Below are 14,990 nucleotides of genomic sequence, written 5' to 3'. Positions count from 1 at the left end.
TAACTTATCATTGTAATAATCAATTAATCTGATGATTAATCGTATAAAAATTGGTACATTCTGGAGATTTTTCACTCAATTGCAATATTAGAAACACTAAAAGATGCAAATAAACATAAGAAAATAAAATTTTCATCCTCTCTAATTTAATAAAATTAAATTTTATTGCCGAAAATAAAATGACTTGGCATTCTAAGTCATTTTATTTTAGGCAATAAAATTTTATTTTCTTTAGAGAACGCTTCATTATTTGTAACAAAGGATGCATCTGCAGCTAAAAAGAAAACATTTCCAACATCAATTTGTGAAAAGCTCGATCCTTTCTGGTTGACATTGTAGAACTGATCTGTTCCCTTTTTCTAGATTAATAATTGGATAGCAAAAGGTGCATAAAAGTCTTTTTAAACCAAATTTAAACCAGGCAAAGCTAAAGCTGCCACTTGAGAAGTTCTAGGTATAACATGTTTAGTTTTTTATTATCTTAAATGCTAAATGTATGCATTTATGTACAGTTTTAACTTAATTATCGCTTTGAGTATGTCGGTGTTTCAGTAAATGGACATTTTTAGAATCTGTGCTCCAGTTAATGACTAATCAATTATTCAATAATCAATTCATTGTGATAAATCTCACTTTTTCAGTTTGCCAAGACCTTGTTGATGACTACAAAACAAGTGAAAAGTCTCTGCAACCTGCTATATGAACATGTATATATTTGGAGCTGCGTTTGCTATTCTGACCCGGAAATCCCCAAATTAAAAGTTCAAATAATCACAAGCCCAATCAAATCTATGGCAACCATGCTGAGTGTGAATGTCTGCCTGGCTGTTTAACATGGCTGTTTGGCATATGCAGGTGTTTGTGGAGCTCAACGAGCTGACGATGGACAAGAACCAGGAGATGCAGTGGAAGGAGACGGCTCGTTGGATCAAGTTTGAGGAGGACGTGGAGGAGGAAACGGACCGTTGGGGGAAACCGCATGTGGCGTCGCTGTCTTTCCGCAGTCTGCTGGAGCTCAGGCGGACCATCTCCCACGGTAAAACCACGACAAACTTCACCCAATTCCTTGGAAATATTTTAATTTCACTCTGTTGCTTTCAATGTTTGGAAAGTGCTTTAGTACCAAACACTTTCAAGGACTTTATACAGAAATCAAACTGTGCAGTTTTGTAATAAATCTAACATCTGAAAAGCCTTAAATTGGGAACCATTATTTACAGATGAAGACTAATTTCTTCTCATCGTCTCTTTCCGAAGTTAAATCAGACAATTTTTTTTCTTATTAGATCAAACATTTTTTTTCTCACTGTCTGAATCCAAATCAGACCCAACTTCTCTCGTTTCAGATCAGTTAAAATTACCAAAATAATTTATATTTTCTAAATGCCAGAAAACTTGGTGAGAATATTTTTTATTTTTTATTTTTAGCCTTTTCAGACCATTCAGGTTTATAGGGAGTAAGGGAGACATTTCAGAACATGTTATATAGTGATTTACCTTTCCCTGATGTACAATACTATCATAAAAGTAACAGATTCTATCATGCAATCGTGAACTGAAACTCTTCTGTAATTTATCACCAAAGTGGTGCAGGAAAAGTTTGAAAACTTCATCTTGAAAGTGCTTTGATTTTCCTGTAACGAATGCTGCTTACCTGGCAGCAGTGAAACGCGTTCTGTCTGCGTTTACAGGTGCGGTGCTGCTGGATTTGGACCAGAAGACTCTGCCGGGTATCGCCCACCAGGTGGTGGAGCAGATGATCATTTCCGACCAGATCAAAGCGGAGGACAGATCCAACGTCCTGCGAGCTCTGCTGCTTAAACACAGGTAGAAGGATGAAGTAAACCTTTGATTTTATCACAGATTGCTGACAATACTCTCTTTGTCCCCCCTTTAAAAGTCCTAAACTAATCAGTAGTATCAGATATTACTAACTAAATTTAACTTTTACAGCAAAATCTCAATTTTAGGAAGAAGCAGCCTTTATTTTCTGTTCATTTATTCAGTGGATGATTCCTCTTAAAACCAGACTAATGCATCCTCTTAAGCTCTTTTCTTTACAGCTCCTGGAGTGGAAGTAGGTCTGCCACAATAACAAATTTTGCTGGACGATAAGTTGCCCCAGACGTTATTGCGATACACGATAATTTATGACACAGTTTTGGTAATACGAATGCAATAACATACTCTCAAAGACCAACATTTAACGCTGTAACAGGAAGACATTTTAAATATTCAAAATAAACAAAATGACAGAAACAAATAAAATTAGTTATAAAGTCTCTGTAAACAAAACTGTCCTTCAAAAAAGGGATAGTTGAGACTAAAGCACCAAACTGAAGACTTATCATCCAGTATTTGGTAGAAAGAGAAAAACGATAAATCATGCAAATGAAAATTGTTGAGCTTATTGCCTAAGTGGGAGCCACAAAACTATTCCAGGGTCTCCAAAAGGCCCTAAAGATGCAACGTTACCAATACTTGTACGTTAAATCTGCTGTTTCTTCTGTCCTTAAAGTTTTTTTTCCCTCTCTGCTGCTTCCTGCTAGTAGATGGCTTCATGCTTGGTCTCTGCCCCTCTTCCTCTTGCTCAACCTCTCTCTCCCTTTTGCTGCCCCCCAAAGTCACCCGAGCGATGAAAAGGAGCACGTTAGCCATTTCCCCAGAAACATCTCAGCAGCCAGCCTCGGCAGCCTTTTACCGCACCACCTTGCCGCCAACCACAACCATCAGCTGGAGCCGTCTGTGACCGACCCGCTCATGGGAACCGTCAAGTCCGAGATGGACAATGACGCTCGCATCGACATCGACAGGAACGAGCCACAGGTACGTCTGGGTTCCCCCCGGCTGGTGGAGGCTCTCGCTCACATTTCATCGTCCGTGTTGTTGGGTTTTCAGCAGAAGGAGCCGAGTCTCGGGCCGGGCATGCATCGATCCAAGTCCAAACATGAGCTGAAGTTGCTGGAGAAGATTCCAGAAAACGCTGAGGCCACCGTGGTTCTTGTGGGTAAGTTGTTCATATCCAAAACCAAATGTTACCTTTTTTATGTGCTCTGGTTCTACTTTAAATAGGTTAGGTTAGGTCTATGTCTAAATATAACACATATTTTTTCACAAAATCATTTTTGGATAATGAAATTTCAGTCTGCTCAGTTCTGATATTTTGAGCTACTTTCTTATGGCGCTTTATCAGGGCCTCCTGTCACTTTAAATCCAGATAAACTGCTGCTGGCCAAAAACCCCAACTTAACGTTAGCAGTCACATGAAAGTGACTATGAACAGATCCACAAAAATACAACCTTACAACTTTGAAAAGGAGTTAGATTAGTCAACGACAAATTTTACAGCACACACAGCAGTAAAACCAGCTGAACAAACATGCTGGAACTCTGCTTGTGTTGCTAGGTAACGGCGCAGTGCCTGCTGATTTGTAGCATTACATTTTGGAGGTTTTTGAAACGACTCGCTTTCTAGACAGCAAAACATTAACTTACTGCCAGAAAATGTTAGTTTCCTTTTTTTTTTTTAAGTTCTTGTTTTTAGAAGGAGTTGAGACCCAAATGGAAGCAATAAAAAACAAAAAGACATCTGTTTTAATACTCCTATGGCTTTTTTTGTTGTGTTTTTCCAGGTTGCGTGGACTTCCTGGAGCAGCCCACCATGGCGTTCGTGAGGCTCCAGGAGGCGGTGGAGCTGGAGTCCGTTCTGGAAGTTCCTGTTCCCGTCAGATTCCTCTTCGTTCTGCTTGGACCTCCAACCACCAGCATGGACTACCATCAGATTGGACGCTCAATCTCCACCCTCATGTCTGACAAGGTGAGCAGAACAATAAATGAATGCTGTTATCTGGGGCTGGGCTTCCCATGCCAGATCTCAGTTTAGTTGATTTTGCTTGTTTTCTTTCTAAAGAAATTACAGGAAATATTTTCAAACAGTGCCATTTGTTTTAGTCTTAGTCATCCCTTCTCCAAGTTGCATGATGGAGAATTAGAACCAGGCTACGAGAATTTTTGTTTAATTACTAGAAAGTAGTCATCATATTAGCTGAAAAATTATGCAGTTTCACCAGAAACATCTTAAATTAAGAAAAAAAAGTTTTAATGAGGGGAAAAAAGCTTAGTTATCAGGATCTGATGTAATAAGCTCAATTTGTGTTGATCTTTCTTTGATCTGCTAATGATTTGATGCTGATGTGTTAAAAGATTAACTTTCTATTCAATATTATCGTCACAAACGTTTTCAAACAATTAACAGCTTTATTCTGGTGTTGTGTGACCCTTATATTCAGTCATAAAACTTACCTGAATATAAAGTCCAACTAAATAGAAACTGTGAAACTCACTCAAATACGCCACAAGATGGCGGCCTTGGTCGGGCGTGCTGAAAACCCAAGCAGTGCATTGGTGAAACAAACCCTAAATAACACATGAGTTGATTTTTGTGCATATTTCTTTTGTCCTCAGAAATTTCATGAGGCAGCTTACCTGGCGGACGACAGGCATGACCTGCTGAATGCCATCAACAGCTTCTTGGACTGCAGTATCGTTCTGCCGCCATCGGAGATGGGCGACGATGAGCTGCTTCGCTCTGTTGCTCGCTTCCAGAGAGAAATGCTCCGTAAGAGGGAAGAACAAGAGCAGGTCAAGCTGCTGGCTAAAGAGCCGAAAAGCTTCAAGGACAAAGGTCAGCTCTTCAGTCAAGGGAAAACATTATTTTATCGTGTTAAGGACCATTATGTTCCAACAGCGAACTGGTCAAATGATCACTATTTAATACTTTGCAATATATATACACTTACAACTTTCATGAATATGCTGCCTGTGTCACCATGGTTACCATTTTGTGAACAAGTTAGAATATCATTGCAATGTTGATTTATATTAGTAAATCAATCACATATTTCATTCGGAGAGTTTCATTTTTAGCGATTATTTCTGTTTTAGATGATTGGATGGCTATTATTATGATAAGTAATAAAAACCCAAAATTCCATTTTTAAGGTAACTTGTTGCATAAAAACAAATTTTAAAAATTCAAGGTTGGACTAAAGCTACAAAAAAATTTATAAACAATAAAAAAGGGACTGGTTGCCCAAGTTTTAGTTGATTGTGGATTTTTCTTAAACCATACAGGTCATGAATATGATACAAGCTCAAATATATACCTACACCCTAATTAATATATGGATGAATGTCCCTCAGCTTATCATTCCTGAATTATTTCCTTCATCTGACGCCAACAGTTTGACCGGCCCTTCGCTAAACCATACAAGGAAAAAAAGAAAAACCAATATATTTAAATTAGGGCTGTAGTAATACAATAATCTCACGATACGATACACGGTATTCTGCTCACGATACGATATATATTGCGATATTCAGCAAGCGATACAATTCAATACATTTTTGTGATTTTCTGAAAGCTTTTAGAGAGACAGAGAGATTTTGGTGACATTTTGTGACGTATAGAGTTGGATTATATTAATTTAACTGAAAACTGATTAAAAGCACCAACTACACAATGCCTGGCTCTAGTTGGACATGGATGCAGACTTAAAGTCAACAGCTGGACAAAATGAATCAAAGTGGTGGTGAGAAAATATGTTTCTTTTAATTGAAACAGTAAAAACTGTAGCTTATATGCATTTGTAAAGTAAATAAAGTGCACCAAGTACCTGCTCTGAATAGTTTGATACCTTTTTAACCTTGACACTTAACATCTGAAGGACTCACTCTAAACCTGATGACCTAATCACTCTCCCAGGGAACCAAGCAGTGAGTGAGCAAGGCGACAGTTGGATGTTACGATACTTGCGGATGAATATAAATTTTTTTCTAGGAAAGAATATATCAATATATATCGCAAAATCGCTATTATTACACAGCCCTAATTTAAATTAATTCTAACATTTCTTGTAATAAGAACTGTAAAATAAATAGTGACCCATTAAGTTGAAGCACAGAAAAATAATGATTTATGTGATTTATGCATGTAAAAGTCTGACAGTCACTACATATCCACTGATTTATTGTTTATACCCACTTATTAAAACTAAAATGGAAATAAAAAGTTCATTTATTCTGAAATGTTTTCATGGTTCTTCTAAAATCATCTTTGTCCGAAGCAATTATATTTTTAATTGTCTTGATAATCATAGGTTGTTTATCCATAATATGTTTATATTTAACAACTTATTTGCCCTTGGTAGCAACTGATGCAATGAAATCTCAAAAGTATGACAGCAGACGTGCGGGGGCCGGCCGGCAGCAGACGTGCGGGGGCCGGCCGGCAGCAGACGTGCGGGGGCCGGCCGGCCGGCCGGCTGCAGCAAATGAGCTGCTATCTGGCCCCATCTTGTGTAAATTACAAGCAACTGCAGCATAATGATACAATGACGAATTGTATCATTGTATCATTACAATGATACAATGTATAGATAGATGTGTATCTATATCTAAATATAGATATCTCTCTATGCATCTACCTCTCTCTCTATATCTATATATAGATATAAGTTAAGTGGTGCTGATCAGCCTGAAAAAGTGAGATAAACTGCTTTATAACAACTTGAATGTCTTTTCTCACCCAGAGGCCCTCTTCAAACCTTCAAAACAGTCAGACGACCCCTTGGAGCGCACCGGCCGCCCCTTCGGAGGCCTTATAAGAGACATTCAGCGTCGATACCCAAAGTACATCAGCGACTTCAGCGACGCCTTGAACAGCCAGAGCATGGCGGCGGTCATCTTCATCTACTTTGCTGCTCTCTCTCCAGCTATCACATTTGGAGGTTTACTAGGTACGGATGTGTCTCCTCATTTCATAATGTCAGGGTTTTGTAGTGTTAGAAATGAAACCATAATAAATCCTTTCCAAAGCTTTTCCACCCTTTAGAGTTTAGATTAAGGTTAAATCATCTGACCTGGTGTAATCCCAATATACCACTGCTTTACTGCTTTTGCTTTTGACCATCGTTTGAGTTGAGCTATTCAGTTTGACTTGCCTCAGTGTTGAGTCTTTTTACGGTTTACTGCATTCCACAGGCTAACACACGTCTTGTTAACTACCAGTTTAAAAAACTTAGGCATACTCCTGCATCTTCTCATGTTTTTAGCTTTAGCTTTACATTGTTCTGCTCCATTTTGTTGCTTGTTGTTCTTAATATTTGCAAATTAGAGATTGTCAAATCACAATGCAACTTGCAAAATAACTCTTAAAGACTCAACCTTGGGTAAAATTTATTTCCACTTATTTACATTACACTTTTCTTCCAAACAGATGTATTTTCTTTTGTTTTTGAGGTAAATTGCGTAGAATAAAGCTACATCAGAGTTGGAAAATGTTTGCCCACTAAACTCTGGTCTTTTGAAGGATTTTCAGATCTCATTCCGTTCATGTTTTGGTTATTAAAGTTTTACTGATGAACTCTGTGTGTGTTCCTCTGAAGGTGACAAGACGGAAGGACTGATCGGGGTTTCTGAGCTGATCATCGCGACAGCGGTCCAGGGCATCCTGTTCTGCTTACTCGGAGCTCAGCCACTGCTGGTCGTTGGTTTTTCTGGGCCCATTCTGGTCTTTGAAGAATCCTTTTATAGTGTAAGTTTTAGATTAAGTTTGATTTGTATCATTAAACTGCACATTAACTGGATTTTAATAAAAACGACATTTAAAATTGAAAGGCACAAGGAATCGTCCCTGAGGTACACTCCAAATGAGCAGAACAAATGATACTGTTCAAATGTGACAGAAAATAGATGATGCAAGATGTTTTAATGATGTCAAAGGCAGCGGAGAAGTGGAAAATAGTTCCTATGCTGCCAGTTTCAGGTCATTAATGCTGTTTTTGCTCTAAATTGCTCCTAAATTATAGCAACTGTCCTGCAGTTTCCTACACAAAATTATTTACTTCAAGCTTTAATGATCCATAACTTAATTTCCACGACTTGCATCGACATGAACGCTGGTTAGTCCACATTTCTCACCATTCTGTGGCTCCACAGTTCTGCAAATCAAACAGCATGGAGTACCTGACAGGCCGCGTCTGGATTGGCTTCTGGCTCATCGTCATTGTGATCGTCATGGTGGCCTTCGAAGGCAGCTTTCTGGTGCGCTTCGTCTCCCGCTTCACCCAGGAAATCTTCTCCTTCCTCATCTCTCTCATTTTCATCTACGAGACCTTCGTCAAGCTGATAAAGGTACGCATGAGAGAGAGAGAAGTTTTCGTTTGCGTAACGGACGTTAAGCCAAAGTGACTAATCTTTGGACGGCGTTCAAAACGTGGGGTCAAAATGAGTGTTTTCCTAATGAGAGCTCCTTTAATCTGGTGTGATGGATTTAATTCGAAAGACTAATAGACTGAAGGTTTGCTATTATTAATAATTATTATTGTCCAGATTTAGAACGATGCAGTTATCTTAGGTTGGTGTTTAATGCAAGACTTTTGCGTGCAGATATTCAAGGAGCACCCGCTGAAACGCTGCTCAATCAACAGCACCACAATAGAAGAAGAAGAAAAAGAAGTCGTACTAGGTAACATCACAGTGATCGAGCACAACAACACCCAGGTCGTCACGGTTACCGGGGAGCCCAACACCGCGCTGCTTTCTCTGGTTCTCATGGCCGGAACGTTCTTCATCGCCTTTTACCTGCGGAAGTTCAAGAACAGCGCCTTTTTCCCCGGGAGGGTGAGAGAGTTTGACTTGTGCAATGAAAAGCATTCAGCATCACTGGAAATGTTTTTTGTTAAATGGGCTGGTAAAAAGCAGTGCAGGGGCTGAAAATGGCCCTCAGGCCACACTTTGGGAACCTCTCCAAAACGGGGTCAATATCTTTAATTATTTAAACTAAAGCTGAGATGATTTTAGAGCTTTATTAACTTATTTGAGTTAATCTTCTCTGTTGAAGATTGTATGAGCATGTCGTTTTTAATGACAGAAAAATGGGAAATACAGAAAACATTAGCGATTGCAAAATTTGCATCAATAGCTGCGATCGCAACTTCCTGGAGAAACTGAATATTTAGCTAAATGTTCATAGTGAAACCTGCTGAAGCGACAGTCTGTGATTGGTTGTTTCCACCTCTTTTTTTCCAAACAGTTTGCGTTTTATTTTCTAGATTCGCAGGATTATTGGAGACTTCGGGGTCCCCATTGCGATCCTGATCATGGTTCTGATGGACTACAGCATAGAAGACACTTATACTCAGGTTGGTTTCAGTGGTTTGGTTTCCCTCCTGTCCAAACGGTGCTGACTGTCTCTGTCCTCTGTCCAGAAACTGAGCGTCCCCAGCGGTTTCTCTGTGACGAGTCCCAACAAGCGAGGCTGGATCATCAATCCTCTGGGCTCGGACGGACAGTTTCCCATCTGGATGATGTTCGCCTGCTGTCTTCCCGCGCTGCTGGTTTTCATCCTGATCTTTATGGAGACGCAGATCACAACGTGAGTAGAACCGCAGGCGCCATTTTGATTTGATCCCTGATGGTCAATCAGCGAATAAACAGACGGGAAGCTGAGAAATCTGAAGACTCTCTGCTCTCCTTTGAGCCAGGAGATGAGATAAAAGAGCATGATTTCTTCTTTCTGTCCTTCATTCCTCCTTTCCTTTACTTCCTTTTCCCCTTGTGTTTTTCCTTCTGTCCTTCCTTCAAGTTGTCTTTTTATTCCTTTATTGCTCCTTTGTTTCTACTCTTTTTCTTCCTTCCTACGAGCTTTTCTTGCTTTTGTCCTCCCTTCCTTGCTTCCTCCCTTTTAACCTTGCTTTCTTTTACCCTTTCTTCCTTCCTTGCTTTTTATCCTTTTTTGACTTCCTCCTTCCTTGCATTGTCTTGTCCTCTTGCTTGCCATTTTATCCTTCCTTCCTCAGCTGTATTAGATGTGTCGTAAGCATCTGTTTCAGGTTTGCGTTTCCTCATCAGGCTTGATTTTCTAGATAAACTCTCCTCGTTTTCTCTACTTCAGGCTCATCGTCAGTAAGAAGGAGCGGATGCTGGTGAAAGGTTCTGGTTTCCACCTGGACCTGCTGCTCATCGTGGTCCTCGGCGGCACCTCGGCGCTCTTCGGCCTGCCATGGATGGCCGCCGCCACCGTTCGCTCCGTGACCCACGTCAACGCCCTGACGGTCATGAGCAATGCCGTCGCCCCTGGAGACAAGCCTCGCATCCAGGAGGTGAAGGAGCAGAGGGTCACCGGGCTGCTGGTCGCTGTCATGGTTGGTGAGTGTCAAACTGGGACCTTTTTGCTCCCATTAAAGCTTCTTTTACTGGTGGAGTTTGTGTCCAGGTCTGTCCATTGTGATCGGCGACCTGCTGCGTCAGATTCCCCTTGCCGTGTTGTTTGGCATCTTCCTCTACATGGGAGTGATGTCGCTCAACGGCATCCAGATGACGGAGCGAATGATGCTGCTGCTCATGCCGTCAAAGTATCACCCTGACCACACCTACGTACGCAAGGTGAGTCCAGATTAAAAACACGTGATCGATATCAACAAATGACGCGTCTGTTGCAGCGTTTCCCCAGAAAACATGCCAAGCCTGATGGTAGAGGCGCCAGGGCAGCCATCCAGCGGCTCACCATGTTATTGAGTTAAATAAATAAAATGTGTCATTGGATGGCATTATTAACAAAAACCTGAACACTAACTATAAAGTCTAAGAAGCAAACATAAAATTTTATTGTCCAAACATTTTTTTATCCTTTATCTGTGACTTTATTTACTGAAGTTTCACCAAAGAGATTCTTTAACTTTTCTTTGCTATCACTGTTATTAATAAATAATAAATAAACAAACAATACTTAGCCTGGTGGGGGGGCAAATAAAGCCTGGCGGCCCACCACACTTGTAATACACTGGGGGAAAATCTTTGGTGATGGAATATTCATTGAACTCTGATCCAAAACTGCACAGCATTCTGGGAGATGTAGGCAGAGAAAAGGCTTTAACCTCTTATGGCCAGCTAAGCTAGGTTGGTGGAATGAACAAACTGACTCACTCTTTGGTTACCTAGCAACAACCTGCTGGGTAAGAAGCAGATTCAAGTTCCTCCCCCAACTTTGGTTACCTAGCAACAGCGGCAGTTTAAGATTCTGACACTTTTCCTCATAACTGCTAAAAAATAAAGAGAAAATTATGAATAAAGTAGAATATTATGCCACCAGTTTGGCAGTATTTCAGATATTTAAAACAAAAAAAAAAAACGAATCAGTAATTAAATAATTAAAATGTATCATGGTGTAAGCGTTTCATCATATCAGTTTACATGTACTGATATGAAATGTCCGTTTCCCGGTGGTAAACTGGACTGATTTGTGTCCGTCAGGTTCGTACGTGGCGCATGCATCTCTTCACCTGCATCCAGATGGTGTGCTTGGCCGTCCTCTGGGCCGTCATGGCCACCCAGGCGTCTCTGGCTTTCCCCTTCGTCCTCCTCCTCACCGTCCCCGTCAAGATGTTCGTGCTGCGTCGCATCTTCAACGAAAGAGAGATAGCATGTGTAAGTCAACCACCGGGAGGCGCTGTGAGCTGTTCAACCTCCTGTAATACAGAATCTGTTCTTAGCCATGTTATTAGGATGGTGTGAGTTTTTTTTATTTGATTGTTGCAGCCTAAAATTGCTGAATTTGTGAAAAACATTGTGAAAAACTCAACCTTTTTGAAAAAATTGCAGTTACATTTGTTGAGCTTTACTTTTGCAATAACACTGCAAAATTGCTGGACATAACCTCCCCAAAAAAGACAGGATTTTAACATAAAGAGGCAGTATTATGTAAAATCAACTTTTTTGAGTTTTACATCATGTGACTGTTGCCTTGATTCTATCATGTACATTTGAGAAATTATTCGCGTCTCCCTGGCAACCATTCAACTGTGCAAAACACCTGGGTGGACCTGGCATGCGTCTGCTGAGCTTATTATACGATCTACTTCAATGCAGCACTGGTAAAAATGTCAAAAAGGCAGTATTGTGTTTTCCAGACATGGTGGCATTTTACAGCATAAAAATATCACTATGAGAAACTGTAGCCTTCAGTTGTTAACAAAATTATATGCATTTCAAATATGACTGAAAAGAAATTTCACTTTGTAATTCAACAACTTGAAGGTGTCCAATTTCAAGTTGCTCTTTCTGAAACTCTTTCAAGAACTCATCAGAACAGAACATGGCTCCTCTATTAACCCTTTAACGTTTTTATGCTAATTTCTGCTGGCTAGTCTAAAGGAGCTGAGCGGGGGAGGATTGCAATGTAGGTCAGAAAATGCAGCTCAGAGGAGGAGCTGCGCCTGGAAGGCGGGGCTAGGTCCATCCAGGCATTTTCCATAGGCTGAATGGTTGCCATGGAGATGAAAGGATTTCTTAAACATGCAAGGAGGAATCAAACACTCAAAGTACTTTTTTGACAGTGGAATAACATAGTTATTATTGTAGTTCTATTAAAAGAAGCAAAAATAGAAATTATTTACACAAGAAATATAAAAACAGGATATAAGTGGAAGATGGTCGCCACCTTCTGGCTACACTGTGTTCTGCGCCTCAGTATGTTGCCACTTTCCTCTGGTTTTTCTGTGAAATCACCTGATGATAAAAGCTCAATCAAAACTTTAAAAATAAGAAAGACGACATGATTCACAAGAATCGAGGTTTAAAATATTAGGCAAAATTAACATGAAACTAACAAACTTATTTCTACAATGCTACTGCAGGACATTTGTTTTTATTTTTGTTTTTAGGTTGTAAATCATAGAAAATCATCAAACTTTAACATATAGGAAAATTAAAACATCCATCTTTCTTCTTTTTATATTTCTTTTTTTTTTAGCTGGACTGTGATGATGCAGAACCATATTTTGACGACCGCGATTGTCACGACGAATACTCCGAGATGCACATGCCCGTGTAGCTCCGCTCCCAGGCCTCGCATCGCCACTCAGACCAACTCCACTCGACACCGAAGCCCATCAGAACCGCTGACCTCCGGGTCAGAAACTTGAAAGTAAAGCTCGCTGGAAGAATCTGGTCAACAACATCTCTGCTTAGGCGCCTTTTTGTGCTCGATAGCGACAACAAAATGAAGAGATTTAGCTTTATTTCTTTATTTTTTCATGACATTTTATTTTTATTTAAATGTTTATTTCAGGGGACAAGAGATTCCAAATAAAACGAAGTGATTGCAAGCTAAAAATTAATATATAGCAGTAGACGTATGTGCAAAACTGATAACTTTTTAGCCCTGAAAGGTTGCTATGATTCACATTGAATATGTGGAAGATATCTAGGATACATTCCTTAACATTAACATGTTGTTAGTGCTAGTCATGATTTTTCTTCCTTTTACACCCACTAAGCGCCTTATGAAGGAAACGAGATACTGAGCAGTTTTTTCTCCTCATTCTGTCTTATTTTAGACAGTCAATCACTTTAAACACGAAGCTTGTAGCACTTTTTGAAAGAAACCAAATCTGAACTGTATTCTGTGTAATTATTTTAGCTGCTTAGTGTTCGTAGTGAGGCTTTAATTGAGGTTTTTCAGCCTGCTTTTTCATCATTTTGTTTTGTTTTTAACTCAGATGCTGCAGTTTAAATCAATTTCAGTGCCTGCAATGACGCAAGATCACCAGCAGAGGGAGATCTTGAATTACTGTTAATGTTTCACCAAAAAAAAATGCAATTGTTCTGTTACATTAATGCCATGAAATCATGTTTGTCACCATAGAGAGTTCACTTTTTTTATTTAAAAAAAACACAGTGGTGGTATAGATGCACTCGAATTGTCTCCACGCACATGTGCAGGGCACTAATGTTATAATATGTTGTGACTCGGTGAGGAAATGCTGTAAAGTTGTCACCATTTTGTCCCGGTGCCAATTATCTGCGGTTAGAGTAACAAGCTGCAGCAGTTTGGTTATCTCCGATCTGATCCTGCGGTTTTTTGTTTTTTTTTTCCACTTTCACTCTAAAACATTCCATATTTTAACTTCTGCTGTATTAAAACGGTCTAATCATTTCAGATTCCCACACAGACCGAGCAGAAAATCAATGCGTCTCTGCTTTTTGAACTCTATATCTGTGTGTTTTAATCATTTTCATCGTGCGGTTGAAGCTTTGACTGTCAAACACTTTAAAACTGACTTCTGTTACATTATGTCAAACACTACTTTTCCCCTCTGAGTGTCTCAGCCTGACTGAGACGGTGCCTTTCTGGGGCCAAAAGTCACAAAAACTGAAGTGCCTGTAGGGCGGGGTGACCCACAAGTGTGTTTAGGATGGCACGTTAGTGTTCAGCACTTTTCAAACATCTCTGGATTATGCATCACTGCTGTTTAAAGAATACTACAGAAGTTTTTTTCTGCTTTTAATGTATGCAAACACTTTTTTTTGTGCAGTCTGTTTCTGATCAGTGTGCCTGTGTAGCTTCAGATTCTGTGATCAAGTCGTTATGAAGTGTGTAGGTTTGTTTTAATTGCAATACAAGTCCATGAGACTGTTGCTGATAACTTGTCCATCAAATATTGATGACAAATAAAGTATTTTCTATTTACCTGGGTTTTTTTTTTTTAATTTATGAACATCTCATCCCTGCTTCAAATAAGGAAAAAAACACACATTTTCTTCTTTTTGTGAAGAAAAGAAGAAAAAACCCTGTTGGGTTTTATCCCAACAGGGATTTTTTTTACCCTGTTGGGGTAAAACAATCTACCCCAACAGTCTTGTGATGACAAGATTTTAAAATACATTTGTAAACATTTAAGTACAAAAGGATGTCGTGTCAAGGCTGTGGTTTTTGGCAGTAATTACACTCTCTAGTGTCTCTGGAAACATTTTTAGGCCGTTCCCCAGGCAACAAATTGATTTTGGTGCAGGCTTTCTTGATTAATCTCTTTAGCACTTCATGGTGCATTCACACCAAACGCGGCTGGTTTACATTCTATGTGGAGGCGTGTCGAGGGTCGTTGGGCGCGTTTCAAGCGTCTAGCGAGGCGTGATTTGAACAGTTTTGA

At 39.7% G+C, this 14,990-nt stretch overlaps 1 protein-coding gene across 4 annotated transcripts in view; it reads left to right on the top strand.

The window, feature by feature from the left end:
• Window positions 1-14,530, top strand: part of slc4a2b (solute carrier family 4 member 2b) — a 52,743-nt gene extending 38,213 nt beyond the window's left edge. For 3 of the 4 annotated variants that reach the window (XM_008396632.2, XM_017301891.1, XM_017301892.1), the window contains 16 exons: window positions 856-1,036; window positions 1,692-1,827; window positions 2,625-2,826; window positions 2,899-3,007; window positions 3,633-3,817; window positions 4,465-4,684; window positions 6,591-6,797; window positions 7,446-7,594; window positions 7,999-8,193; window positions 8,449-8,682; window positions 9,114-9,203; window positions 9,270-9,436; window positions 9,956-10,209; window positions 10,277-10,446; window positions 11,314-11,487; window positions 12,812-14,530. In XM_008396632.2, the coding sequence (XP_008394854.1) occupies window positions 856-1,036; window positions 1,692-1,827; window positions 2,625-2,826; window positions 2,899-3,007; window positions 3,633-3,817; window positions 4,465-4,684; window positions 6,591-6,797; window positions 7,446-7,594; window positions 7,999-8,193; window positions 8,449-8,682; window positions 9,114-9,203; window positions 9,270-9,436; window positions 9,956-10,209; window positions 10,277-10,446; window positions 11,314-11,487; window positions 12,812-12,892 (2,754 nt within the window). In that variant the 3' untranslated portion in view covers window positions 12,893-14,530. The remainder of the gene's footprint in view (window positions 1-855; window positions 1,037-1,691; window positions 1,828-2,624; window positions 2,827-2,898; window positions 3,008-3,632; window positions 3,818-4,464; window positions 4,685-6,590; window positions 6,798-7,445; window positions 7,595-7,998; window positions 8,194-8,448; window positions 8,683-9,113; window positions 9,204-9,269; window positions 9,437-9,955; window positions 10,210-10,276; window positions 10,447-11,313; window positions 11,488-12,811) is intronic. The other variant, XM_008396633.2, reaches the window with a different exon arrangement.
• Window positions 14,531-14,990: the final 460 nt, after the last annotated feature.

The sequence above is a fragment of the Poecilia reticulata genome, linkage group LG20 (genome assembly GCF_000633615.1).
Source record: "Poecilia reticulata strain Guanapo linkage group LG20, Guppy_female_1.0+MT, whole genome shotgun sequence".
NCBI classification, from domain to species: domain Eukaryota; kingdom Metazoa; phylum Chordata; class Actinopteri; order Cyprinodontiformes; family Poeciliidae; genus Poecilia; species Poecilia reticulata.
The sequence above is the reverse complement of the archived record's forward strand: the minus strand, read 5'-3'. Positions and strand labels throughout refer to the sequence as shown.